Below are 26,068 nucleotides of genomic sequence, written 5' to 3'. Positions count from 1 at the left end.
CAGCGTTTCCTCGCCATCAGTCCTCAACACGAGTCGGACTCGTTCGACACATGTCGGGTGACGCGGGACAACAGGGAGGTTCAAGGACTCGTCGTTGACAGAGTCTTTAGTTCAGTTACGACTTTAGTTTCAAGCTCAACACAACTTTGTTGTGTGTCCGCTCTCCCGATGATACACACTGTGACCACACAACAGGAACTCTAAGTTCTCTTGTACTGTGTTCCGACAAAGTAGGGACGCAAATAAGTCTTTATTTGTTTTTTTAAGGTGGTCCCAAACCAGGGGTACGTCCCATGACCTCCACCCACACTGACAAACCGGTGATGGGTCGACGAAGCTTCGTGAAGCAGTGTCCGGGTTTTCTCTAGAATCAGTAGATGGCGCCATTTTCTTTAAAGTACTGTGAGGTTTAATTAAAACGGTGTCTCAAAGAGCGCCATCTAGTGGGCTGTTCAAACAAGGACGAAGCTTCATGAAGCTTCATGACGACCGACGACGACTTGTTTTTCAAAAAACTTTCTTTTCCCAGTTTTTAATTTGGTTGTTTTCAGTCTGGTTACTACTGTAAGAGCATTATGGTTCACATCCTAACTTGTGTCAAGAGTATATATATATATATAAATATTTACGATTGTTTTCATGATACTGTATCGATATTCAACAGCACAGTATTAATTATTATTTTCTTTTGGCTTTTAAATCCTTTTCTATTTTTATCGTAGTTCATTTATGGTTTATATTTTAATAAAGTGTGTATAAAATCAAATATTTGGGTTTTTTGCAGTGTTTGTTTATTTTCTTTTGCAATGCAACTTCCGATGATCTTTACGTCCTCCGCAGCTAAAGTAACAATAAAATCATGCCACATCCTGGGTATGACTGAGGACAAGAGGATACAGTCGACTCCAACAGCTTTTAAAGCTGATGTTTGGACATATTTCGATTTCAAAATAAAAGCAGTTACGACTTCATCAAGAGTCGTGTTGTCTGTAAATCGTGCAACACCAGAGTCAAGTTTTCATTCGACCGATGATGTAGAAGAATGTAAGAGGAAGTTCAAAAGTTGTTCCCGGTGTTCGACGAAAGACATTACAATGAGCGAGTTGTGATGACGGATGGGAAGCAGCAATGATTCATGGGAGCTCGAAACATGTTCGCTTGCACAAGGGTCAATGAAAAGTGAGGAGAAAATCCAATATCTCGTCCATCGGCAACAGATGTGTGTTAATCCAACTAATAACAGCTGTTTTCATGGGGTTTGTCACGGAAATGCATCATTCAAATTAGTCAGTGTTGAAATCCTTAATATCTTTAAGAAGAAATGAAGCAAAAATGAGTGTGAATGTTGTTTTTATTAAATTCTGATGGTTCAAAGGTCACACACAACATTCTTCTTTTACATTTTCTGACAGGAAGAGTTTTTTTCCAACATGTGGTCCCTTTTTTGGGTTAAAAAACAAACAAAAAAACCCTCAGTGGTACTGAAGAAAGAAAACGAGATGAGTGGCTTCGATTGATCTTTAAATAAATAGCAGGAGAGCGTTCGCCTTCATTCGGATTTGATTCAGGTTCTGGGATATTTGGCTGAAGATTTGACTCATCCATGAGTCTAGAACTGGTCTTGTTCTCAAATTAAAAAAAAAGTTAAATAAAATTCTTCTTAAACTCTGGATTAGTTTATTTTAAACCACCGTTTTTAGACGTTTCTAGCCTAGTTAGCTTGATTAACAAGAAGCATTTGAACACAAGATCAGAAAATACTTTCCTAGAAAAATAGAGTTAAATAAACATTCATTTAAGAAATATACGCCGGACCAAAGACAACATTTTCCACAGCTTTAAAATGAGACACGGTAAACCCTGTATTGGTTCAATTCAAGTTTAAACCTCACGACGTGTTCAAGAGATTTTTTTTTTGTCGGGATTGTCCAGATCGATAAAGTTTTTTTTTTTTTTCTTTCTTCCATTTCCTCGATGACTTCAGTGGATGTGATCAATGTGCTCGTACCACCAGGAAACAAAAGTCTTCCTCAATCAGTTTACACAAAAAGAAACAAACAAACAAAAAAAAGTCATTCTTTTTAAAATATGTCTTTTCAAAATACATGATTTTTTTTCAAGTCGAACCTATGAAAATTTCCTTTGGTCAAGAAAAAAAAACAAAAAAACAAAGAACATCTTTAAAATGAACTCTTTCTGTTCAGGGATGAGACTCGGACGTACTGGAGATCATGGAACTGATCCAAATGGGGAAAAGCTGATACCAAGTATCTAATCAATTATCAGTCATCTGGAGAAATCCAAATATTTAAAGTGCTTCTGCATTATTCCCTCAGCGTCGACTTAAGGCAGACTGGCTCTCTGACCCAGCCGACTGTGAAAATATATACATTTGATCAAAGAAGGCAAAGTATTCAAAGACAGATTTGTCTGCGGGCACGGGTCCGAGGAGAGTCCTCCGGAGAGACGACACACGTATGAAGCAGCGTCGGCTGTCGATATATAAAACTGAGTGAATAAAGAAAATAGCAGCCTATTCACACATGACGCTTCCTCGCTCGCCGGCCGGAGTCGTGAACGACTCCAGAGACGAAAGGCAGCTCGACGAGACGGGAACTTCTCTCGCTGCTGAAGGGAGATGGAGACGTTGTTTTGCTGGAACTTGACGTGAAGATGTGGTCCTCAGGAGGTCTTACCCACGATAGGGTTATCCCTGGAAGAGACGGAACATTAGAACACAAGAGAAGCAGACGTCAGTCAAAGTTCTGACACGTCAATCACACAACATTTTGTCAGTTACAACGCCAACAAAATGTTTATGGATCGAAAGGTCTGTGACAACTGTCTTGTATCAGTCTTATTTTATTTAAGAACAAAAAGTTATGTTAAATTAAACAACAACCAAAGAAAGGAATTTTTGATGCATTTGATTTTTTAACTTAAAAAAAAGAAAAGGGAAAAATTTTAATAGAATATTTTGTTTAACAACAACAAACCAGAAGCACTTTGGACCATTTCGTGTGGTGCGTTTAAGGAATCCGTAAATGTGTGTGTGAAGTTTTAACAATCTCAATAAATATAGTAATTTGTGAAAAAAAAAGAAAAAAAGAAGTCGGTCGAATTAAAATAACCAATTTTAAGTTTTGTTTACCATTTTATTATTTATATTTATATTTTGTTGAGAATATGCGATGGTTTAATTTAACATTTCATATCTTGAAACTTTTAATTTGAAATGGATTAATTTCTATATCGAAAAGTGTTTTTTTATCAAATCATTTAATTCAATCATTTCTATATTGAAAGTTTGTATATATGTTATTTATTATTAAAGGAATAAATTGTATTTTTAAACATGGATTTTGATATTCTGATTCAAATAATAATAAAAAAAATCCTTTACAAATATTTTTCAATTAATAGCCTTTTAAATCCAATATAAAAATGTTGGTATAAAGTGTCACCAGACCATACCAATAGAATCCCGAGCTACTTGACCAAACTTTCAGCCAATCCGACGACAGCCAGAGGTCACGTGACGACGTAGAAGCAGTGTTGGTAATAAGAATAATGGTAATTTAAGAGCTTGAAAAAAAGTGGGCTCTGTGCTCGATTGGATTAGTCTGGTAAGATGGCACTATTATAGTGACATTTTTAAATTGAATGGAAAAGACCATGACTTAAAAAAAAAGATTTTTTTAATTATAGAAATTATAATAGAAAACATATGTAAAAAAAAATGTTCGTCTTGATATTTGATATATTCGATTTTTAAAATTTAATTATTTAAAACAAAAAACAACTTGCAACTTTCAATATATAAGTAATAATTATTCAATAAAAACGAATTCAACTGTTCAATATAGAAATGATGGAATTAAAGATTTAAAAACCAAAAGTGAAACTTACAAGCTGCCGTACTGCGCGGTGGTGTCGCTCCTGATGTTGTGCTGCCGCTGAAGCTCCTCCATGATGTTCCTGAGCTGCTTGAGCGTCTGAAACGTCTCTTTGGGTTCCTGAATGGTGAACTTGGAGAACTCGTCCTGCTCCCGCTGCGGACCCTGGTACACCGCCATGCTGGCGCAGGCATCTGAGCGGACACACCAGCCAGGGCCGTCAAAAAATGCAGAACGGTTCAAAGCATCAAACTTAAGTCGACCAACAATATCAAATATGAATCATTTTTTTGGAATAATTCAATAATTTGTATATTGAAAGTTTGTAAAAAATGTTTTATTATTATTGAATAAAAAAAAAAATTCTACACATTTTGATATTCTATAATATCCAATGATTAATTTAAAAAACAACTAAATTCACCATTTATTAATTGATATCTGTGATGTTCCGAGGGGTCCCCAACATTTTTGCACAGTGGGTCTTATGTCAGCATTATATCATCAGACCGACCTCCAGATAAAAATAGTAAAAATAATAATAATACATTTTATTTAAGGTGCCCATTATTTCTCTGTCACAGGACTCATAGACACCATACAATAGAAACAACAGTAAGACAGAAGTTAAAAAAGATACAATAAGTTAAAAATATATATATTTTAAAGGGAAAATTGTAAACACATGAAGACAGTGAATAATTTAATCTAAAAAGGTGGGTTTTTTAGGTGCGTTTAAAAAACAATTAGTGTTTTGATTAGTTTTTAAGCGGCTGAAATGTACAACTGGGTGTCATCTGCATATCAATGGGACATAACATTAAATCTGCAAAAAATATGACCAAGACGATGAGAATAGAACCAAAGACTGAATCTTGTATAGTATAGAGTTTGTGTTTTAACAATTTTCAGTAGTTTTCTGTTGAGTTTACTCCAAAAATAAACCTGTAAACAAGTGTCTTGACGTGTCATATTAGCATATGATGCCAATATTAATTATATATATATATTAAACAATACACCTTCGCACCGTTGAGCGCATACAAACAAAAAATAGATCGAAAATTGCGGCTCAGTCAGACTCACACTGCTATTATTTTTCTCACCAGAATATAAAAAAACTTTTCCAAAATTTCCAATAAGGAATGGAAAAAAGTCGGAAATCTGCAACATTCTTAAAAACATCTCCTGCTCTGGCATAAGTTCACGTAGAAACACCATTCAAACTTTAAAATGTAGATAAAAGTCAAAATGACCAACATGTAATTTTACTCTTTTGTAGCTTTCATAGTTTTTTTGCGAACAGCCTCCTCTCACTGCCTATACTGGACAATTTCCCGGCGATATATAGATATATATATCTATCTACATCTATCTATCTATCTATCTATATCTATATATCGTCTTTCATTGAGACAAATGCCTCACGGACCAATACCAGTCCAATAAATGGGTGTTGGGGACCAGAGGTGTAGGTGACATTTCTCTACTTTGTAAAAATAAATCAGTAATAGAAACCAATGAGCAAATCTTTCCTGGTGTCTCGCACCTCTTCCCTGAGTCTCTGATGGATGACTGAGCTCAAAGTGACTTGCCTGAAGAACGAATCTTTATAATCGGTCACACGTTTTCTCCTAAATCAAACACCGACCTTCCATGTTCTGGAGTTTGGCATCGTTGGCACAGAGAAGCGAGAAGATTCTTTCCGTCTCTCGATCACAGTCGATGTCCAGCTGCAGGTTTGCCGGCACGACGCTGACACACAAACACATGACGAGGTTCATATTTTGATCTTGAAAAAAAGAGTGAGAGAAAGAGTGACATTGTACTGACGTCGTGCACGGACTGCAGCCGGGAACGTTGTAGTTCTGTCCTTTACAGCACTGCCAGACCCCGGCGCTGTAGGTGGAAGGATGGAAAGCAGCCAAGCGTCCCTCGTTGCAGCGACAGACCTGACCCAGGACCTCCAGCCACTCGCACGCCTCCACGCAGTTTCCTGCCTGGACGTAGAGCGGCTTCTCCGAGTGAAGCACCTGGAACATCTGAGGGAAGGATTCCAGGGTCGGCTGGGTGGAATGCGAGGGAACATCTGACGGAGTTCGACTCACATTTTTGCGGTTGAAGGCACTTTCATCGAGCTTCTCCACTGCCTGGATGTTTTTCACATTGATGGTGCAGATCGGCTCTTTTCCTGCAACCGTCGGTTAGATAAACATGTCGTTGGATCCCGTCAAAGTGATACTGTGGCGCCACCTGCTGGTCTTCAGTCAAGACAGCAGCGACGTAAAAGTCTCACCTTTGCATTTGTGGTAGGACAGTTCTCTGTTGGTCACCCTCAGCCACCTCTTCTTGAAGTTCTTCTTCCCCAAACGTCTTCTACCTTGAGCACGTTTATGAACTTCCCTAAGAAGATTTAAGGATTCTTCATTTAGTTTGAGAAACATATCACCTTTTGATACGCAAGACATGACCAAGAAACTCATACGCTCACATGAGAGCTTTTGTTCTTTCAAAATGTATTTGTTTACAAGGGTATAACTATTTTTATTATTATTTAATGTATATTAACCTTTGATGTGTTTGACATTTGTGTTTCTTTGTTTGGTTTACGTTCTTTAAATTTATTTTTTTAAAAGGAACTTTTTCCTTTTACAAAAAAGTTTTATTGTTGTCGTTTTTCATACGTTGTTATTTACCAGTTAATCTATTCTAATCTATTGTTATATTTGTTTTTTTTGGCTTTCGTTTGTTTGTTAAAACAAAAAGAACATACTTATTTTCACAGAGAAATGTATATATTGTTGAATATGTACCAATAAACATATTAACAAAAAAAATGTATTTGTTCATCTGATCTTTTCATCAGTTTACAGTATATATGATTTTTTAAATCCTCTAGTTCTTTAATCAAGCGCAATTGTTTTTCATACATCTTTGAGATAGAATTGTAATATTTAAAAAACATATTCAATCCATTTTCTACTGAAATCAAACACATTTGAACTGTAGTCGAACATTTTTTAACTGTATTAAAACTTGAAATCTAACCGTTTTTACATGAAATAAACTGTTGAGCAGCTCTCATTATTTCTGCCTCCATGCTTTTCTACTTCACTAAACAGAATATTTTCCTGTACTTGTATTTCCGTTATTAGTTAGTTTTTTTATTCATGTTTTTGTCTTAAAAAAAACAGTTTAAATGGAAGAAAAATATATCAAATTTTACAAGGCTTGTAAGATAAGGAACAAACTATTTTAACTATTAACCATATTTACAATAACAAACTTTCACTCATGTGCAGTGTCTCAAATTGTACACTTCTCCAAGTGCACCGATTTAAAGTACACTGTTAGACAGTGTACTAACTTGTGCAGTGCGCAAATCTTCGACAGTAGTACTGTCTCAAATCAGACACGGTTGCTACACACTTCTACTACTTTTTAAAGCCGATTGCAACAAGCTGTAGAAACACCCCATCACTGTTAAGTTATTAAGTTGTGTTTCATTGTGTTATTATTGTTGTTGTGTTGCTTTGTGGTAAAATGAGTGTTTTCTAGAGAAATTTACGCCGGTATCTGCTCCAAGGACGCGCCGTCAGTGACGTAGCTTCCGTTTAGCGTCGTCCACGTCACTAAGATGGCGGACGTTAAGGGTGGAAAGTGTCCATCGATCCACACTCAGTTTTCTGGACGTTTAAGTGTGCCAATTGACAGCTCATCGAACACTACATTTTCACACACTGCTCAGTGTGAATTCACTCAAAACAGTAAGGGTAAGTGCAGAAGTGCACTTTTTAGGACACACGAATGGTGGATAATTATTATAATTTTTTGTGTGTTAGGATTATAAAAAAAAGAAATTCTGAACAAAAACTGAAGAAAATGTAGCTGAATTCATAGTTTTGAATAATATAGTGCCGTGTCTCAAATTGCATACTTCTCTTAGTGCACTGGTGGTTAGTACGGATCAGGATAGTGTACATTCTAACTACTACGCATGTCTCAAATCAAACACTGTCGCTACACACTTACTGGATATGACTCGACAGCTTCTTCTTCTACTACTATTTAACGAAGATGACGTAACTTCTGTTTACAACGTCAACGTCACCAAGATGGCGGCCGTTTAGGGTAGAAAGTGTCCATAGATCCATACTCAGTTTTGTGGGCGTTTTAGTACGACAATTTAGTGTGCATGGCGCACTACATTTCGCATACTAAGAATTGAGATCTCTTATGCACTAAAAATACTAAGTTTAAGTACGTAAGTACGCAATATGAGACACAGCTCTGGTCACAAAAGTGGAACTGAACCTCTCGTTATTTTGAAATCACCTTTCAGGCTTTACATCGTTGGAGGTCTTGCTTCTGCTTTCAGTAATAGTTTGGAGGTTATATTTAGTTTCATAGCATTAACTGTCCAGGTTAATGAGTAACTGAGAAACTCTTCACCTGTGTACGTACAGTAGGTGAATCATCTGTGTGTCAGGTGTGTCCAGAAGAGTTGAGATCTACTGCAATCGTTTCTAAACTAATGTTAAGCCCTGGTTCTTTTCTTTAAGATACTGTCGAGTTTTTTCTAGTTTGGATATATTTTAGAGAAGTTATGTTGAGTTGAAATATCAAAAACTTGTCCATGGTGACCTCAAATAAATGGCTCAAGATCTCACCCCTCTTTAAGAACCACGGCGTCCTCCAAACCACTCGACCCTTTGCTGACGTTAGAAGATATCTCGTCAAGAAACTGTAAAGTAAGAGATGATGATGTTAAATAAGACATTTATTTTATACATATGCTGGAAAATACCTTTTTGACTTTTTCAATACACTTTTCTTCTTGGAAGGATTTGAAGAAATCGTTCATGTACGTTTCTTTAAAACTGGACTGGAGGGAAAAAACAACAAAATAAATGGATTGATTGGTGAAAAAACAAGTTTCAATCTCACCAGTTTCTTGGACAAACTGCCCCAGCTGCCCAGAGTCTGGATGGTTTTAGAGATGAGCGTGAGCGTGCGAGAAATCTCTGGGTCCTGTTAACAATGGTAAAGAAAGATGAGCGAAAACGACGAGAAGAGCACTGAGGAGGAGGAGGAGGAGAAAACTTACGGGCTGATGAGGACGCAGTTGGAAGGAATGTGGATGGACAAGAGCCACCTCGAAGAAGCGCAGAAACACGAAGCTGCTCACGGCAGAGTATTGAACATGAGGGTCTCCTGCACAGAGAAACGACACAGATGAGGGACGAACACATAGATTCTGCTCAAACTGTAAAGAAATAATCATGAGTAACAATCAGAAAAACAACGTAATAGAGTAATTATTCTATTTTCTAGAGAAACAAAAAGATATGACCTTTATATACCCCACAGGGGTGGGCAATTATAATTCTTCAAGGGCCACATTAAATTCTGTGAATGTTGTTAGGGACCGTCAAGCAAAAAGAAAGACGAATCCCTCAAAAAAAGGAGATTCGTCATTAGGCCGTGACATTTATTAGACTAAATAAGCTGATACCTTATTCTTGTATATACATAATAAGGTTTTTTGCAAAACATTTCTTCAACTAACTTAAAAAATATATTTTGATGGATTAATATATACTTGAAAAATTACACAGAAGAAAGGAGGAAAAAAGTAAATAAGTGTGAAAATGTAAATGAATAATAAATACAAAATACATCTCACGTTAACGCATTAGAACCATTTATACATGATCATACTTTGACATTACGAGAACCGAATAAATACAGTCAAAGGGCCGCACTTTGCCCATGTCTGGTCTATAAGCTGAATTTAAGAAAATATATTGTATTTTACAAACATCTCTGAATATGCTTTACTTAAGGAAAATGTAAATAATAATAATAATAATAAAAAGTCTCTTAATAAATAAATTAAAACCTTAGTTATTCATTTTATTAAATTACTTTTTAGTAAAGCACTTTGATGTACTTATCGGATTTTATTCATCTCATGAATTTCATTCATATTTAATTATATTCTATTTCCTTTGTTGTGTATAAAAACGCCAATAAATGAAAAATGAAAAACCATGTTCAAAAATAATTGTATTTGTATTATTATTTACTATTATTTTATTATTTATACTAAAATTTAAATTTAAATAATAGAAAATTGGGAAAAACATATTTTATACTATTACTTGAATGAAAACTTGAAAAACCTGGAATCTAGAGAAATATGACCAACATCAAGTAAAGAAGAAAAAAAAAGATGATTAAAAAACGAGTTCAAACACAAGGTGATCAAGGGTCACTTACCTGGGAAGCGTTTGCAGGCCAGGTGTCTGAGCGAGCGGAACACGTCACACATGAGCGGAGGACAGCTGGAGCTGGACAAGGTGATGGAGGAAAACACCTTCTGCACGTAACCCTGAAGGTTCTCCTAAAAAAACAAAACAGGACAAACATCTAGCATATTGTGTACATGTGGTCCAACATGTCTCAACACACCTTGTTGACCTCCACGTTGTCTCCTTCTTTCAACTTGACCGGGTCGATCTCACAAGACTTGGTGGAATCACAAATCTGTGTTTGAAGGTAAGAAATATCCATTATTTTCCTCCAAAAATGAGTCATTTCCACTGTGTCAACGATACCTCGTCAATGACGGGCTTCAGAGTGACGGCCAGAAAATTCTTCCCCACGATCTTCATCATGTCGTCGATGCAACGCGTCGCCAGAGAGTTTCCACGGAATATGGTGTTGGCCTCCCTGTGTGAACACGACAGGTTCTCAATGAAGTGCTTTAATCGTCATCGAGTTTTCCTGAGCAGCGATGAACGACGAGGATGTTTTAAACGTTTAAAATGTTTAAAGCATCTCAATAAAAGTTGTTATTGACACGTGACACTGACAGGACTGTGTATGAATGAAACATTTTAGATACCAATGCCTTTACTTTACATGGAAATATGTCAGTGTCATCAATTGAATTCAACATTTGAAAGGAAGAAACTTTGATATTTTTTTTATTATTATAACATACCGGGCTGAAAGTTCGATCAAGTAGCTCGGTGCGGTTTTGGTTTTGTCTGGTGGAACTTATATACCAACATTTTTATATTGAATTCAACATGCCTACAATTAAAAAATATTTAATTTGGCATGTTTATTTTTGATAACAAACTCTACGAGTAAAATGAAAGTCGGATGCTCTTTATAGACTTTAGTTCAGCCTTTAACACCATCCTCCCCCACAGACTGGTGACCAGGCTGTCGGACATCAGACTACCTACCACCTGCCTCTGGATTAAGGACTTGCTGACGGAGCGCATCCAGAGGGTCAGAGTGGGCCCACCACATCTCCACAGCCATGATCCTCAGGGACGTGTGCTGAGCCCCCTCCTTTACACAAAACAACCATGACTGCACATCCCTCCCATCACCGCAACACCACGTGAAGTTTGCTGATGACAGCACTGTAGTGGGGCCCATCTTAGGGTTAAATAACTAATAAACTCTCTGCTAAATAAGTTTATACTTACACATTTTATATATACATATAAAAAAAATAAATTATACCACAAGTGCTATATAAGAATTCAGGCAATGTGCAATATTTACCTGCCCATTTCTTAGTAGAATCGTCTGTATAGTGTCGCATTTATATTCCTACGTTTCTTCTCTTATTTTATTTATTTTTAAGGAAATTCTAACATTTTAACCTTATTGCTCGCTTCTCTCGGACACTGACTTTTTTAATCTCATTGCTCAACTCGTTGAACGATGACAAAGTTTTCTGATTCTAAATATCAAAATTCTAAATTAACAAAATTTGAAATTAAAATAAAAAAAGATAATTAAGTCCAAGTTGGATAAAAAGGTAGTTTAAAAAAAAAAGTAATTTCTAAATCATTGAAGTAAAAAAAATAATTTCATTTTAAGTCTTTTTAATTGACCTAATAACGGCTTCAGTTAACATTTTTGACAGCTCTACCTAGTGGCTTTACTACAGAAGAACTACAGTTACGATCATAAACTGCATGACTCAAAATTTTTGGTGCTTGAGAATCAATGAACCGAGTCACAAAAATGATACCTTGACGGTCACTCGTTTCTCTTACTTTAGCCGATCGGTTCTAATCATAATATGAATTAATAATAATAATGTGTTTCAACCTCACTTCTGCACAACACAACTGGTTTCCTCCATTAAAAAGCCAAGAAGAACGTACACTACGTATAAAGCATAAGTTATTTCAATTTGTTTGTCAAGTATATAAATATGCACATGAACCACGTCTTTGGGTGCAACCAAAAAACATTTTTCCCTTCATCATGCCCTGCCCTGAGGCATCATGTAAACGCCACAGACAACACACGATTAACCTCTGGTTACACCTGTTTTTACACTTAGTACTCACTGAGTGTTTTCCAGTTCCAGAGCTGCCACTGCGGAGACGAAAGGCACAAAGCGATTGTGATGGAGGAGCAGTCTGACGGTGGGCAGGACGGCCTCGTATCTCTCTCTGCAGATGTCCCCCAATATGTGGGCCGCCGACGCTGAGATGGGCTGGGGGAGGGGGTTCAGGGCTCATTTTTTAAACACAATCTCTCGATGAAGACGCGTTGAATACTCCGAGAAATCCTACCTTGACTTCCGGGGACTTGATCAGGAGGTTGCAGAGCGGCGTGTAGCAGGTGGTCGGCAGCACCGTGTCTTCGATGTAGGTCAGCTTCAATCGAAGAGATCCCAGATCATCGGACTTGGACTTGTTGCCGTTCCCTTTAGGTTGGAGGAGATACCTGTGGGGGAAATGTTGGACGTTTAACTTCCTTTTTTAATCTAATGGACAACATGATTGCAACCATCAGATTGAATTGAACACTTAGATGTCACATTCATTCACAGGAGAGAAATCTTTTCAGGCTGTTGCTCCTAAGCTTTGGAATGATCTTCCTCTCTCTTTGCGCTTGATGGATCTACTGACTCCTTTAAGAAACATCTTAAGACGTTTCTATTTGTTCAGGCTTTTCCTTGATTTTCTGGAACTCCTGTGTTGTTCTCAGTATTATCTTGATCTTTAAAGTATATACTTTTTTGAGTATCGTTTTGATTGTTAAAGCGCTTTGTGACCCTGGTCTGGAAAAGCGCTATATAAATAAATATTACTTACTTACATTGTGTTCATATTCGTAGTAACTAATTATAAAACTAACCAAAATGTTTACTTTAGTTATAGGCGAATATGTATGTCCATGCTTATATATACAAATGTATTTAAATTTTTCTGAACAATTTGTCACATCGAGTCTTCAATACAAGATGGACGTTACAGACAAGCAGTTACGCAGGTATTTGGATGTTTTGAAGTTTGTCTTTTTGGACGAAGATGCCGACAACTGAGCTCCAGTCGTTTCATTAAAATGGATGTACATTTTTTGCCTATAACTCTTTTGGGTGAACCATCACTTTAACCCCTAAGGAACAAACGTATTACATGTCAAATATCCTGTGGCCACATCATTTCGGATGTTTGCATTTATTCTGGTGAGTTACAGGGAAGGGCAGATTAACTTTACTGTCAAACTTAACTCACCACGAGTTAGTTAATTACCGTTCACATTTAACTTAATCTGCGGAGTAGTGACAATTTAATATAAATATCATTTAAATCAACAACTGTAAATTGAACTGTAGAACTTAACATTGCGTATGAGACGCCATCGCTTACAACAAGCAAAGGTGACCTAAACAACTCCCACAATGCTTTGCCGCCCAGCCCACCAATCACAGTTGTCACGGTATTGTAGCGACCAATCAGCAGCCACTAAATAGAGCAGTGTGTAGCAAGGGATGATAGGAGTAGAGGACCGTTTTGCTGGCTTTGTAAGTAAAGTTGATGCGGTGATTAATGCCTCACATTTATGTGGTTGTGTTGAATATTGTCTGGTGATTTAATAAATTAACTGTTTGGAACAGATATTCCTTACTGTAGCTTTATAAAAATATTACATTTACGGAACCAAATATGATGCGAGACAACATACACATTTGTTTTTAGTTCCGAGTTTGATTAGAAACCAAGAAATGCATGTTTTAAAATCAAAACTTAGAACAAAGTTCAACTTTTATATTGTACAATATATTGCAGACAGAGAAACAAAATAAAAAAGCTAAATTTACGCTTTGACATTTCAAAGGATGAGGAAGTTTCATATTGGTTAGTCCATTATTTACAGATTGTGACTCCCTTTATTTAAACCCTGAAGAATTCCCCACCAGTTATTACCTGTCATTTTAAAAGCAAGTAAATGCATCTACATTTTAGTGACGATTTTGAGTTGATTTTGATGGGAATTTAATCGTGCGAATACCATCGCGGCAAGGAATCTGTGTGGGAGTCGCACAGAACATTCTAGTCAAAAGGGATTTTGAAAAACTAGTTTTCTTTGTGGCGAGTATTTATGATTAATATAAAAAAGAAATACGTTGTAATTTAAAAACATGTGGTCAGTTCTTCATCGCTAACATTTAAAGTTATTATACTAAGACATCGGTGTGCTAACACACACACACACACACACACACACACACACACACACGAAGGAAATCCTGGCTTAGTTCAGAGCAGGGCAGGTCTTGCAAAGCGACCGTGTTGCCATAATTACAGATCAGCAGCTTATAGGCGAAGCCTGAGATGAACCACAAGTTCTTCCATCTACTTTGACACGTTACAGATCAGCTGGCGAGATATTACGAAGGGACGCCGTGTTTCGTGTGCACAGGAAGGACGATTTCCAGTTTAAACAAAGGGTGATTCGAGGCAGCGCCGGCGTGTAGAACGCCACCCACACACACTGAAGTCGCAGCCCTCACAAACCCACTGATAACAATCTGTCTACCTGGCACGTCACACACACCCTGAAGACAACCTGGAGAACAACAACTGATAATAGACTTCTTTTTATAATGAAGATTGAGAAGTTAGCGACGGCAGCTTGATTGATGATAAGACAATACATTGATCGAGAATAAGAAACAATAAAATGATGGACAGATGTGAGGGTTGAATGTTCTATAACACTTGACAAAGGAAAAGACTTAAAGAAAAACAGATGAATAAAAATGAATTAAAGGAAATTATTAAGGTAGTTTCTAATATAAATCATTCATTTCAAGATTTATAACAATATTACGTTAAATCCTTTTAGGATTTAAGGAGCTTTGTCTGAGCTTTTTGTTTCTTTAAATAATATAATTTTAATTAATGCACTTCAATATATGGTATTTATGTTATTTCATGTTTAGATGTTATGTGGGGGGGCAGCATAGGAGGTGGTGGTTTAAACTTGTGTTTTGTCCAGCATTTTAGAAATCTAAAGTCAAAATAATCTAATAGAAACGTATGTTTTTAGCTCTAATGATTTAATTTTGTCCATAAACTTTTAAATGTTAAGTAATTATATTGATCGGTTTGATTAAATAGTTTAAATAGTTTAGAGCGCAGACCTCTGCCAAGCAGCTTCTTTCTACTTATACATTTTGTCATTTACACACATTTTATTGACCTATATTTATTTTATTATAAAATATTATAAATCATATATACACATCATTACCATTTGTATCATTTTTCAAACGTACCCAACATGTGATGAATAAAGGTTTATCTTATCTTTATCTTAAATGTAAATTCAAACGCTTCCTGGTCCGACATCGCTTCATCACGGTCTGACATGTGCAAGTTATTGCACGTGTATTACTGCACTCAATATCCACTATGCACCACAGAAGATCTTTTTTTAAATTGATAAACTTGATCTGTCCTGGGAGAGCGGCTCGGAAAATCATAAGACTAAGATCGTCTTTTTGTGTTACAAAGTGACCTCAAAATCTGCATTTGAAGTTGTATTCGCTCGTAAAATAAGCTTTTTTTTTTTTTTTTTTATCTATCGGAAATTGAAAGATGTGACATCATCACGTCAGAAGTAAAATCTTTATTAACATTATAATATATTAATAATATTATTATTAACATTGAAATCTGTTGGATGGTTTGGACGGAACGACACACAAAAACATCTAGACCAATAGTATTGATAGGAACAACATTATTTTGGTTAAAAAAGTGAATATAAGATCAAAGTCCTCACCATGCTTTGTGGATTTGATCACTTCTCAAGACTTTGACAGGCACTCTGGTCTCTCCTAGAAACACGTCCTGGGCCAGGTTCTCATTGTTCCACAGGTCCACTCTGCAGACATTGTAAAAAAAGAAAAGAAAAGAAAAACACTTACAAAAACATTCACACAGCACATCATCAAACCATTTCAACAAAACAAACAAACACGCTTTTCTAAACTTAACGTACACGAAAAAAAAAAGTGCAAAAAATGACACCACCTCAGATCCAAACCTCAAAACCATGCAATGAGTGTTTACCTTTAAGTATGTCTAGTCTTACCCAGTGAGCTACGAGTCGACTGTGGTGGGAGCCCCCACATATCCTTAACCAGAACCCAAGGCTCTCTAGCAGTAGTCAGAACACACCAGATCCAGATTCACTTATTGGGCTCAAATGAAAGTAAAATGCTTCTCAGGCTCTCATGATTTCAACAGAAGGCGAGAGGTGGAGCGCAGCCGCAGAGAGGAAAACACAGGAGAGGAAGAAAAAAAAAAAACACACACAACTCACTTAATCTCCAATTTTTCCACATCCTCCTCTTCCACTTGGAAATGGGACTTTTTAGAATAACTGCTGGTGCGTGTCACCTGAGGAGAGACACCACGGTCAGTTCTGGAGGTCGACGGAAAAGAAGGAATGAAATGGAATAACCTCGAAAAAGAAGGTCTCTTCAAACTGAGGGTTGCTGGTTTTCTTCTTCACCTTCGTCTTCTTTTGGTCGGACCTAGAAATAAACCAGCAGAGTTGAAAGTTGAAGAGTAAAATCAGGACTTGTTTTAAATGTTAAACTACTGATGAAGACACTGATGAAGAAAACTTGGTTAAACCTTGAACAACCAAAGTAAGGCTGTGGACTAACACTGTTACCATAGAGACAATGGAGAGACTCACTTATAAATTGAGATTAAAACTATTAATTATATAGAGAAATAAAGAGGGAAATTACACAAATATAAAAAACATAAACTAGCTTTGAATATGTTATATTTATATTTGAATATATTACTTAATTAAAGAATATTGGCACTTTATCTATACATTATTTTTCCATTTATTTTATTAAATTATTCTATTAATGTATTTTTTTTAAATGTTTAATATATATTATAGTTACAAATATATACAATTCAGATTTTTATTTTATTTTTTTTTAAAGGAAAATTCTCAAGTGAATCTCATCTGTTGATGCGTTTCTGTTAAAAACGTAACAAGCAAACAAGCAGCGATCTCACTCGGACATATGCATCCTAATGCATCTTTAGTAATCATCCTTTACACTAGTAACTCAGCTCTACTAGAGACCGGTAACCATCCCTCACCAACGTGCGGAAGACCGGTACCAGTCTGTGAGGCATTTGATACCGGGCCGCACAGAAAGATAGAATAAATCATTTAATTTAAGATGCCTTGATTATCCATTATCTGAAAGGTGTTTTATTTTGAAATAAAGGAAGCGTTTCCTCCCAAGTCATACAAGTCTGACACATTTCAAGAAGCTATTTTGATCAATTTACTCAAACATATATTTTTTAAGACTTCTGAATAATAATAACGTACCACGACAGTCCATTTTAAAAAGTTTGATAAAACATTAGATTAAACACTTTTGTGTGTCTGATGTTAACACAGGATCTAATGTTGTGTTTGACGAGGGAAAGGAAGGAGGCATAATAGAAAGTACGAGTTACCTGGCAGGTCCTACGAGCGACACAGTGGCATACGGGTCACAGTTCTGCCCACTTATCAACGGCAGGCCCTGGCACTCGATTATTCTGCGAGCGTCACAAATAAAAACACAACAAAAACATTATCAAATACGTTTTTAAAAACTCTTTTTACGCGAAACATGAAGACATTGTGGAGAAGAAATGTGATATATTTGCTGTGATTTACGTTGAAATACGTAGCATTTTTATGCATCAAATGCTGGTTAATAACAATGGTGTTGTTTAATGGAGCGCATCATTCAAATAATGAGGCGACAAAAGGTGGTGCAGGACTTACAAGAGCTGCTTTGCCCTCATGTTTGACTCGTGTCACAAAGGGACCGCTGTTTTTTTTGTTTTTTTCCGCAGGTGTTGCAGGTAAAAACAAAGCATGTCTTTACCCTAAACAGGATGTGGCTGCTAAGCAGGAGTCATCGGGGGGCAAAGATGAATCCAAGTGAGGCCAGAGGGAGAATGTCAGTATGTTTGTTTTTTTCTATCTTCCTTGGGTGTTATGACAATGATCCCTGTCGTCTCTGAGGCATACGTTTCTGACCCCGGCTCCCTGAACTCGCCGTCTCTGGAGTAACGTCACGAGGAATATATCATTTTCATCTTTGAGAAGAAAAAAAAAAGAATTGATGACGCACCCAGTAGCAGCCGTCATTGAGCCATAAGTGACGGCTCTTTAGACAAACAATCTGATGAGGATACGTTCAATGACGGCGGTGAAAAAAAAAAAAAAAAAACCCCACAGTGCTAGCAGTTAGTGATAACAGGCTTCCGGCTCAGTTAGCACAACTTCCTCCTAGTTACCATCTCACTCAGAGTATGAATGGACGAGTGCAGAAAGACAAAAAAACGAGAGCATGAAAAGAAAAGTGGCATCATAACTTTGAACGTCAAGTTGTTTAACAGACTACAAACTCATTTTTTTAACATTACAAATATAACAGATATATCTAATAAATGTCTATTAAATACATACGATATACCTTTTTTTTCAACTCAAGTCAATGAGTTGTACAGTCAATTTATAGAAAGATTTGATGTTAATTTACTAATCAGTATTTATTCAAAAAGTCTAAATAAAACTACAAGATTGATTAATAATAGTGAAATCAGAAGAAAAATATGCATGTATGCATCTGAAACAAACTTTCATTCAAAAACATAAATATCAAAATAAACATGAATTTGGATAAAAAAAAAGAAAAAAGTATTGTAATTTATATGTAATTAGTTGAAAGCAATGGATCTAAAATCAAAGGGAATAAAGACCAGGGCAGAGTAAATACTCACCGGACCTGTAAGTGTTGACATACTGAGCCGTTCTCTGTGATCACTTCATTTAATCTCATCTCCAGGTGAACCTTACCCTGTTAGAGAGAGAAACAAAGAGGAGAAAAAAAAACTTCATATTCACTCAAGAGATGGTTTTGATTCAGTTGATCGTCACCATCTTCAGCCATTTATTATTTATTTTTAATTCATTTAGTTTTTGCTTTTTAAGATTTTAATGTGCAGCCTAAAAAGACACTTTGTCACCTTCACAGTGCAAACTTTCATTTTGTTTAATTTTCTTGTGTTTGAAAGGTGATAAATCTGATTCTATATTTGGTTATTTAAAGTTAAACTACATAATCAAAGCTATATAAATGATACCATTTGATGCAAGTTTGAAACCCCTCTTAGATGCTTTAACCGCTCAAGTCCGAAAGTAAACTTCATTGATGAGGCTTTGTTTGAAAAGTGTTTGTCTTCACGTTCGTCTCGGATTACTTCAGACCGCCGTCATTACCATATATATGAAGATCTTAACAGGTAGGATGTGGTTATGATTGCCGTTTTGCTTTCGGAAGTGCCACGAAGGGAGAAAAAAAGAGAGACGCTGAGAAACGCTCTAAACAAAACGCCCACATACGCTCGCACCGTCTCCACGACTCAACGCTCGGCCTGAGAAGTTCTGTCTGACGCAACGTTAATATTGAAGCCATCGAACTGCAAAACTCTTTTCAGTGACACTGAAGGATTTTGTAGTTTTCTGTTGCAGCCGTTTTAGGTTCAACTATTGCCTTATTTATGAAGTTTTGTTTAAGCGTTTTAAATGTTGTAACATTTGTAAAAAATATGGACATTCATGTAGACACGGTCAAACATACACACGATTAAGCAACAAAATATTACCTATAGACTATAAAAATAATTAAATAGTTTAAGGTTTTTGGACAAAGTTTGTGTGATTTAGTTTTCGTTAAGACCCCAAATTACTGGTTTAGGACCAACAATCTAAAATCTTTATATTCTTAATCTCCACATTTTTAAACTATTAAAAAATACCTAGTTTGTGTTGAAAAGAAAGTGAGCTTCTATGGTTTACACCTATATAGAATAAGACAATGCAACTTCAATTGTTATCTTTACCAAGGTTCCAACATCTTAAGTGAAGTTAGATTCATTTTTTTAATAGCATTACATTTAAGACCAACATGTCAATCAACCAAACTTGGAAAAACAAAAAACATCAAGTACATCCATTGGTTTAGATACAATTTTGGCCAAATGTTTATTTTAACATTTTTTAAACGCGACTTTTTAGTCAACTGAAAAACTTTATAATATTATTTTCATTCCAATTAAAGCCTTATTTTTAGATTAAATAATTTAATTCAGTTTAAAACTGAGGATCCACTTTTTAAGTGAACTAAGGATGACTTCAATATCCATGTATGGTACATTCTTATCATGCTTTTATTTTAATGTGTTTGAAATAAAACTTAATTTCAGCATCTTAATCACAGCTATTTTAAGAGTGAAGAACAAGAGCCAGATAAAATAAATAAAAAAGAATGAGACGAACCAGCAGCTTTGATAAAACAAAAGAAAAGGGAACAAAGATGACTCACTTACAAGTGTGATTCTCAGGGACTTACATCTAGTGTTTTAAAAAAAAAAAAAATACAAAGCATCTCTCATGTTTGATGTGGAACGATGACAACATGGCAGTGGAAGCCCAAGCAGATCAAAAAAACCTTGTTGTGTCGTTTTCTTTTAAGCGTTCGAAAAAAAATAAAAATATTACCTGGACCTCCGAGTTTGGATCCACAGGCTGGAGGCTGAACCAGTCCTCTCTGCCACTATATTTACACAGGTCGTCCTTCCTGATAGACACCTTTCCTGAAACACAAACACGCAACATGAAGTGCACACAACAATACCTAGAAAACCTGGGAAAGGCTGTTGTCACTTACCAACCGTCAACTCCCTTTGAAAAACAATTTTGGCGTAAACATAGAAGGATAAACACTGAAATGGACGCGGGATCTCAAAGAAGAAGTCTTCTCCGTAGAACGGGCTGTGGATCAAAACAGTATTATTTTTAACAATAAACATGTTGTTTTTTTAATTATTATAAAGATGACACAATTTATAATACGCTTATTCTCTAAATTCAACTAAAAATAGGATGAAATTATATCAATTATGCGACAGTGCACAAGATAAGAGAGTTTTAATCCACCGAAAAATAATCTTTTTTAGCCTGTTTTACTTGCACCTGTTCACCTCACAGCTCCTGCTGGAACATAAGATCATTTAATTTCACAGCTCGCTTATCAATAAGAATGGATGATCCATTACTCAGAGAGAAAGTGACAAAAAAAAGAGAAGAAAATATAGTGTAAAGATCGAGTTCTGTTACAGAGGGTTTGGGGTTTGTGTTTTCACAGGGTTATTGATTGAGGAAATAAAAACAACTTTCATTTTTATCATCAGGATTATAGAGAAATTCTTTTATAATTAAGATTGACAGGTTCAAGTTACACCCACGCATCCCTCTGCTTATCAGTGGTTATGCAAGAGCAGTAGGTTCTCGTTCATTCAGGTCATTGTGCTGAAGCCATTTTAACAATGAAGCTAGATTTGGATCTTGAAAGTGTTTACCTACAAACACCTTTATCTTTTTATGCACTTCAGCCACGCGTTTGTCGTCTCAAGCAAACTTCAAAAATTAAAAATGAAAAAAAAAACAGACTTGCATCTTTTTACAAAATGAATACTTGAGAATAAAGCTATATAAAACGAATGCATTAGTAACAAATCTGGACGAGGGAGCGAGGAAACAGACGTGAATAAAAGGACCAGCAAAGTAATAAACGGTGCGAGCATGATATGCTAAACAGAGGTAGTCGGCAGCTGAGTGTGTGGGAGGAAACACTTCCTCAGAAACTGTAAAATCACGTTGAGTGGCACTGAAATCAAGAGAGAAAAAAGGGGGTTGTTTGGAAAGACCTGTGCAATGAATCTGCTTCAAAACATTTGGTAAAGCAAATTCTTTTTTTTTTAAAAGCAGATTGTTAGTGTTTAATTATTTCTACTTTTTATTTTACTTTTAAAACTATTCTCATCGCCTAGACTGTAGTTTTACGTGCTATACATTCCATCATCACCTGAGACTTTTATCGAACACCTTGGTCCTGAAAACTTCTTCCTGATCCAGGCTGATGGTGCAGAACGTGCAAAGATCCCTCTGTCGATTTGGACCCGAGACCGGACCCAGGTTTTTAGCTTCACCTGCAGCAGTAGAACAAAAAAAAGGGATGAAAATTAATCTTATAAATAAAACATTTTATTTTCACGTGCTTCATTAAGCTTTTTTGTTCACCTACATTTTTTTTTAAATAAAATTAAATAAAAAATTGTTAAATATGCACAAATTATGAAAAATATATTTGTCAAACAATTTTACTAGTAATTCTTAATGAATTAAAAACTGAATGTGTTGAAATAGATATAGAAGTGTAATAATAATACATTTAGAATAACATTTTTATTCAGACTATTCTCAACTGTCACTGCGGACGCTTCGTGTCTTTGTCCTCAGATTATTATCAGCATTTTTTTCAGCATTTAACGGAAGCCACAAAGCACATGAGTCTGTAGCAAACGTTTGGTTTTTTAGAAAAGAACGGTTGTCCTGATGAGACGTGATGTTTTTTTTTGTTTTTTCACTTTTCTTCTTGCAACACAACCACGAATTATAAACACAAATCAGGGTCAATCGCATGAAACCAACAACCAAAAAAAAATGTCACCAGTTAAACGGACCTGAACACACAGTAATAAGAATATGACCGGGGCATTTTGGAACTGGTTCCTTTGGCGTTGAACCGGCAGCTCAAACACAGGTATGGACCCGATTATTTAAAGCCACCAGTGAGATCAAGTATTTAAGTGGCTAAAGTTAGGAGCTGGAAGCGACCTACATGTCACTAAGCTTTGAGAGACAATTACACTTCAACAAAACTGCATCACCTGACGACTCACAAACATAATGTATATTTTTTCCATGATAACAGTATTTAAAAAAAAAAACACCATAAGTCTTTTACCAATATTTGCACTAGTTAATCCTATATTTACTTTATCTGTTTAAAATCAATTCTGAAATTATTCAATGTCAAGATGATTACGTCATACTTTATTAGGCAATAATTCTAATTCAATTACTTTGATATTAAGGTTGTTTTTTTTCATCATTTTTATCCATGCAATAAAACTGATCACATTTCTTATTTAATCATTTTAATTATAATGTTGTAAATCATGATTTTAAAAAAAGGATCTTTTTTGGAGGTTTTTGCTATTGTTTATCCTTGATTCCATTACATATTTTATTCCTTAGTCTTTTCTTTTTGTTTTATATGTTCCTAGTTATTAGTTTTAAGATGTGTATTTCATGGTTCGATTTATTCACTTTTGTACAGCACTTAGTGACAAATGTGTGATGTTTTCAAGTGTTTTCATAAATAAAATGCTATGCTAACCAGCTAGCAGCTAGAGAAACCTGGACAGAACCAGACTCATCGACTGGTTTAAGTGTCGAGACAGAGAAAGACCTTATTCATTTTCATATATTGATCAGTAGACCATATCAATTCAAAGATCGTGTCAGAACATATCAATTCCACGATAAGTTAAAAGGAAACACGACAAACGGGGAAGATTGAATTTCGAAAGAGTGCAGTGTTACATGCCATCGCAGTTCCTCTATTTCCTCTGGTTCTGCTTACTGTTCTCATTAATGAAACTAACATTTGTTTTGCTATTATGTGTCCAACGGTGAGATTGAGAAAATCACTGCCATCATCTATCGAATAAATATATCTAGACGCAGTACGAGTTCTCATGCACGCACAAGCAACCGTCGAATCTGACAGAACGTACGTGAAAACATTGGATCATAACCACGACCTAAACTGAATAATAACAAATGATATTGTTGTGTTTTTTTTAGGGGGGGGGCTTCATGATCTTGAATAAATAACCAGTTCCGTTTGCGCTTTTCAACAAGACAGTTTGATATAATGATTTACAAACGTAAAGTTTAATATTTAACAGTGCGGACAGTTTGAAGCGACTCTTCGTGTTTCCTTCGGCTCTCGAACGATTCAACCTGGACTCAGAAAACTCTTTCACGTCAAGAGCCGTGTAGGAGTGTCGTCCGTCAAATTCTAAACTTATGCACAATCATTTTGACTTGTAAACTAAAGATAACACATAAACTCCATTGTACAAAATGGGAAAAACAAAAAAGTATTGCCGATTTTATATTTTTATGAAGCTTAAATATAGTTAAGGTCTGTTTGAATCATCAAAACGATGCTTCTGAGCAACATCAATCTGTGTCCGTTTGTACAAAACTAGCTTTTCTTTCAAATATTTACGTTAAAAAAAAAGGATCTTAAGCCCCGCCTACTGAAAACCCTTTATTTTTCTGGAGATTAAATCCTGTTTACCACACCCCCTCTGCCACTCGTGATTGGTCGAGCATTAACGTTTGTCACTGCGCATTATTAAAATCCTGGAAGTCTCCCCCTCTAAAGGGACTCACTGTATAAACAAAGCGCGGCGTCATTACAGCCGAAGCCTATTATTCTATCGAGATGTCTTCCGCTCTTGTAACCTCTCGTTTGCCGAGATTTCAGAGGAACTTTATGAACTTCAAAACGTTTGTCACTGCGCATAATAAAAATCCTGGAAGTCTCCACCTCCAAGGGACTCGCTGTATAAAAAAAAGCGGGGGCGTCATTACAGCCGAAGCCTGTTATTATATCGAGATGTCTTCCGCTCATGTAACCTCTCGTTTGCCGAGATTTCAGACAAACTTTATGAACTTCAAAACATGATGATGGACTTACTGCATCTTGGAGATACTTGAGAAATGTGAGAGTAGATCAGGACAGTTTTCACTTTAGTTAATCTTTTGATCTCCAGAAAACAAAATTCGGGTTTAAACACGGGTGTCAGTGGACCAACTAGACTCATGAATCCATCCTCGTTTTTTCCTCTACATTTGTTTACTCTGCACATCAAGGGGTGTGGAAGGAGCCACATGTGGCTCCGCAAGACCCCGGGATGAAACGCTTTCGAATGACACCCGGATCCTCCACAGATGCGGGTCCATCTGAGAAGGACTTAAAACGGGGGGGAAGAAGAAGACAAGGTGGGTCTCTCTCGGTGGCTACTAGCCAAGCTACACCACCACACGCTCCCCCCGTGGCAGCTGCGGTAACCACACGCTCGGACAAACGCACGTCAAAACCCAGTCGTTGAATGACAACAATAATAATGGGTCGGAACCTACGGTTCTTGAATGGAAGCCCCGGCTAAACGAGCCACTGTTAGCACGGCTACGCTAACTCCAGCAGATGCTGCTTCTCCCGCCCGCCTGGAGACACTGGTGGCCCCGCCGCGCCCCTCTCTCTCTCTTACGTCTCTTCCACACACAAAACGAGCCGAGGGCGAACTTACATATCTTCCCACGCAGACTCTGTAAAATCCGAATCCTGCCGTCGTCCTCTTCCGCCATGGCCGGAGCTCGACTGGTGCGTCGGTGTCTCAGCGCTGCTGGTTTATCATATCCGTCTGTGAGCCGCAGATCCAGCCCCGCGTTACGTCAGTCACACGCTGGTGCTGCTGCTCGGCGGAGACGAGCTTCCTCAAAAGTGGCGCCCCTTTTTTTTTTTTTCTTCTCCTCCTCCTCTTCCTCCTCCTCCTCCTAGAACTTCGACATGGTAATAAATATACGTAGAACTTCAACATGGTAATAAATATACTTAAAACTTTAACGCGATAATAAATATACTTGAGAATTATGCGTAAACAAGCTAATCTCTGCCTAACTTTCTGTCACAACACACGCTTGGTTATAATGTTCTACATCAACTACTTGTGAGTTTAAACACGTTAAAATGTTCATTTTTATGTTAGTATTCTTACATGTATTCAGTAAAGTGAGGCACGGAAACTATT

At 36.5% G+C, this 26,068-nt stretch overlaps 2 protein-coding genes across 2 annotated transcripts in view; both read right to left on the bottom strand.

The window, feature by feature from the left end:
• Window positions 1-1,333: 1,333 nt before the first annotated feature.
• On the bottom strand, window positions 1,334-25,720 carry rasa2 (RAS p21 protein activator 2). The gene is made up of 24 exons (XM_087796340.1): window positions 25,568-25,720; window positions 22,204-22,327; window positions 21,007-21,110; window positions 20,838-20,932; window positions 19,058-19,134; window positions 17,738-17,821; window positions 16,701-16,773; window positions 16,560-16,636; window positions 16,017-16,118; window positions 12,512-12,665; window positions 12,284-12,432; window positions 10,517-10,631; window positions 10,371-10,445; window positions 10,179-10,302; window positions 9,004-9,110; window positions 8,844-8,927; window positions 8,704-8,781; window positions 8,567-8,640; window positions 6,193-6,299; window positions 6,005-6,087; window positions 5,730-5,938; window positions 5,548-5,651; window positions 3,910-4,090; window positions 1,334-2,713 (listed from the first exon to the last, which is right to left on the bottom strand). Exons 1-24 carry the CDS (start codon window positions 25,623-25,625, stop codon window positions 2,683-2,685), a joined length of 2,469 nt encoding a protein of 822 aa, XP_087652466.1. The 5' UTR covers window positions 25,626-25,720; the 3' UTR covers window positions 1,334-2,682.
• daw1 (dynein assembly factor with WDR repeat domains 1) overlaps window positions 7,080-26,068 on the bottom strand; it is a 267,508-nt gene continuing 248,519 nt past the window's right edge. Inside the window, exon 14 of the transcript XR_015711876.1 lies at window positions 7,080-8,127. The gene's annotated coding sequence lies outside the window, so the exon portion shown is untranslated. The remainder of the gene's footprint in view (window positions 8,128-26,068) is intronic.

Source organism: Callionymus lyra, chromosome 7 (assembly GCF_982586985.1).
Source record: "Callionymus lyra chromosome 7, fCalLyr1.hap1.1, whole genome shotgun sequence".
Lineage (NCBI taxonomy): Eukaryota > Metazoa > Chordata > Actinopteri > Syngnathiformes > Callionymidae > Callionymus > Callionymus lyra.
Note: the sequence above shows the minus strand (reverse complement) of the source record. Positions and strands in the feature narration are given on the sequence as shown.

Bases quoted from the DNA above. Each gene is read 5' to 3' on its own strand.
- rasa2 (XM_087796340.1), bottom strand. From the start codon at position 25,625: ATGGCGGAAGAGGACGACGGCAGGATTCGGATTTTACAGAGTCTGCGT. The intron at 10,632-12,283 runs GTGAGTACTAAG...GTGTTCACACAG, and splicing joins CTGGAACTGGAAAACACTCA to GGAGGCCAACACCATATTCC. The intron at 10,303-10,370 runs GTGTGTTGAGAC...TTGTTTTTTTAG, and splicing joins ACAACGTGGAGGTCAACAAG to GAGAACCTTCAGGGTTACGT.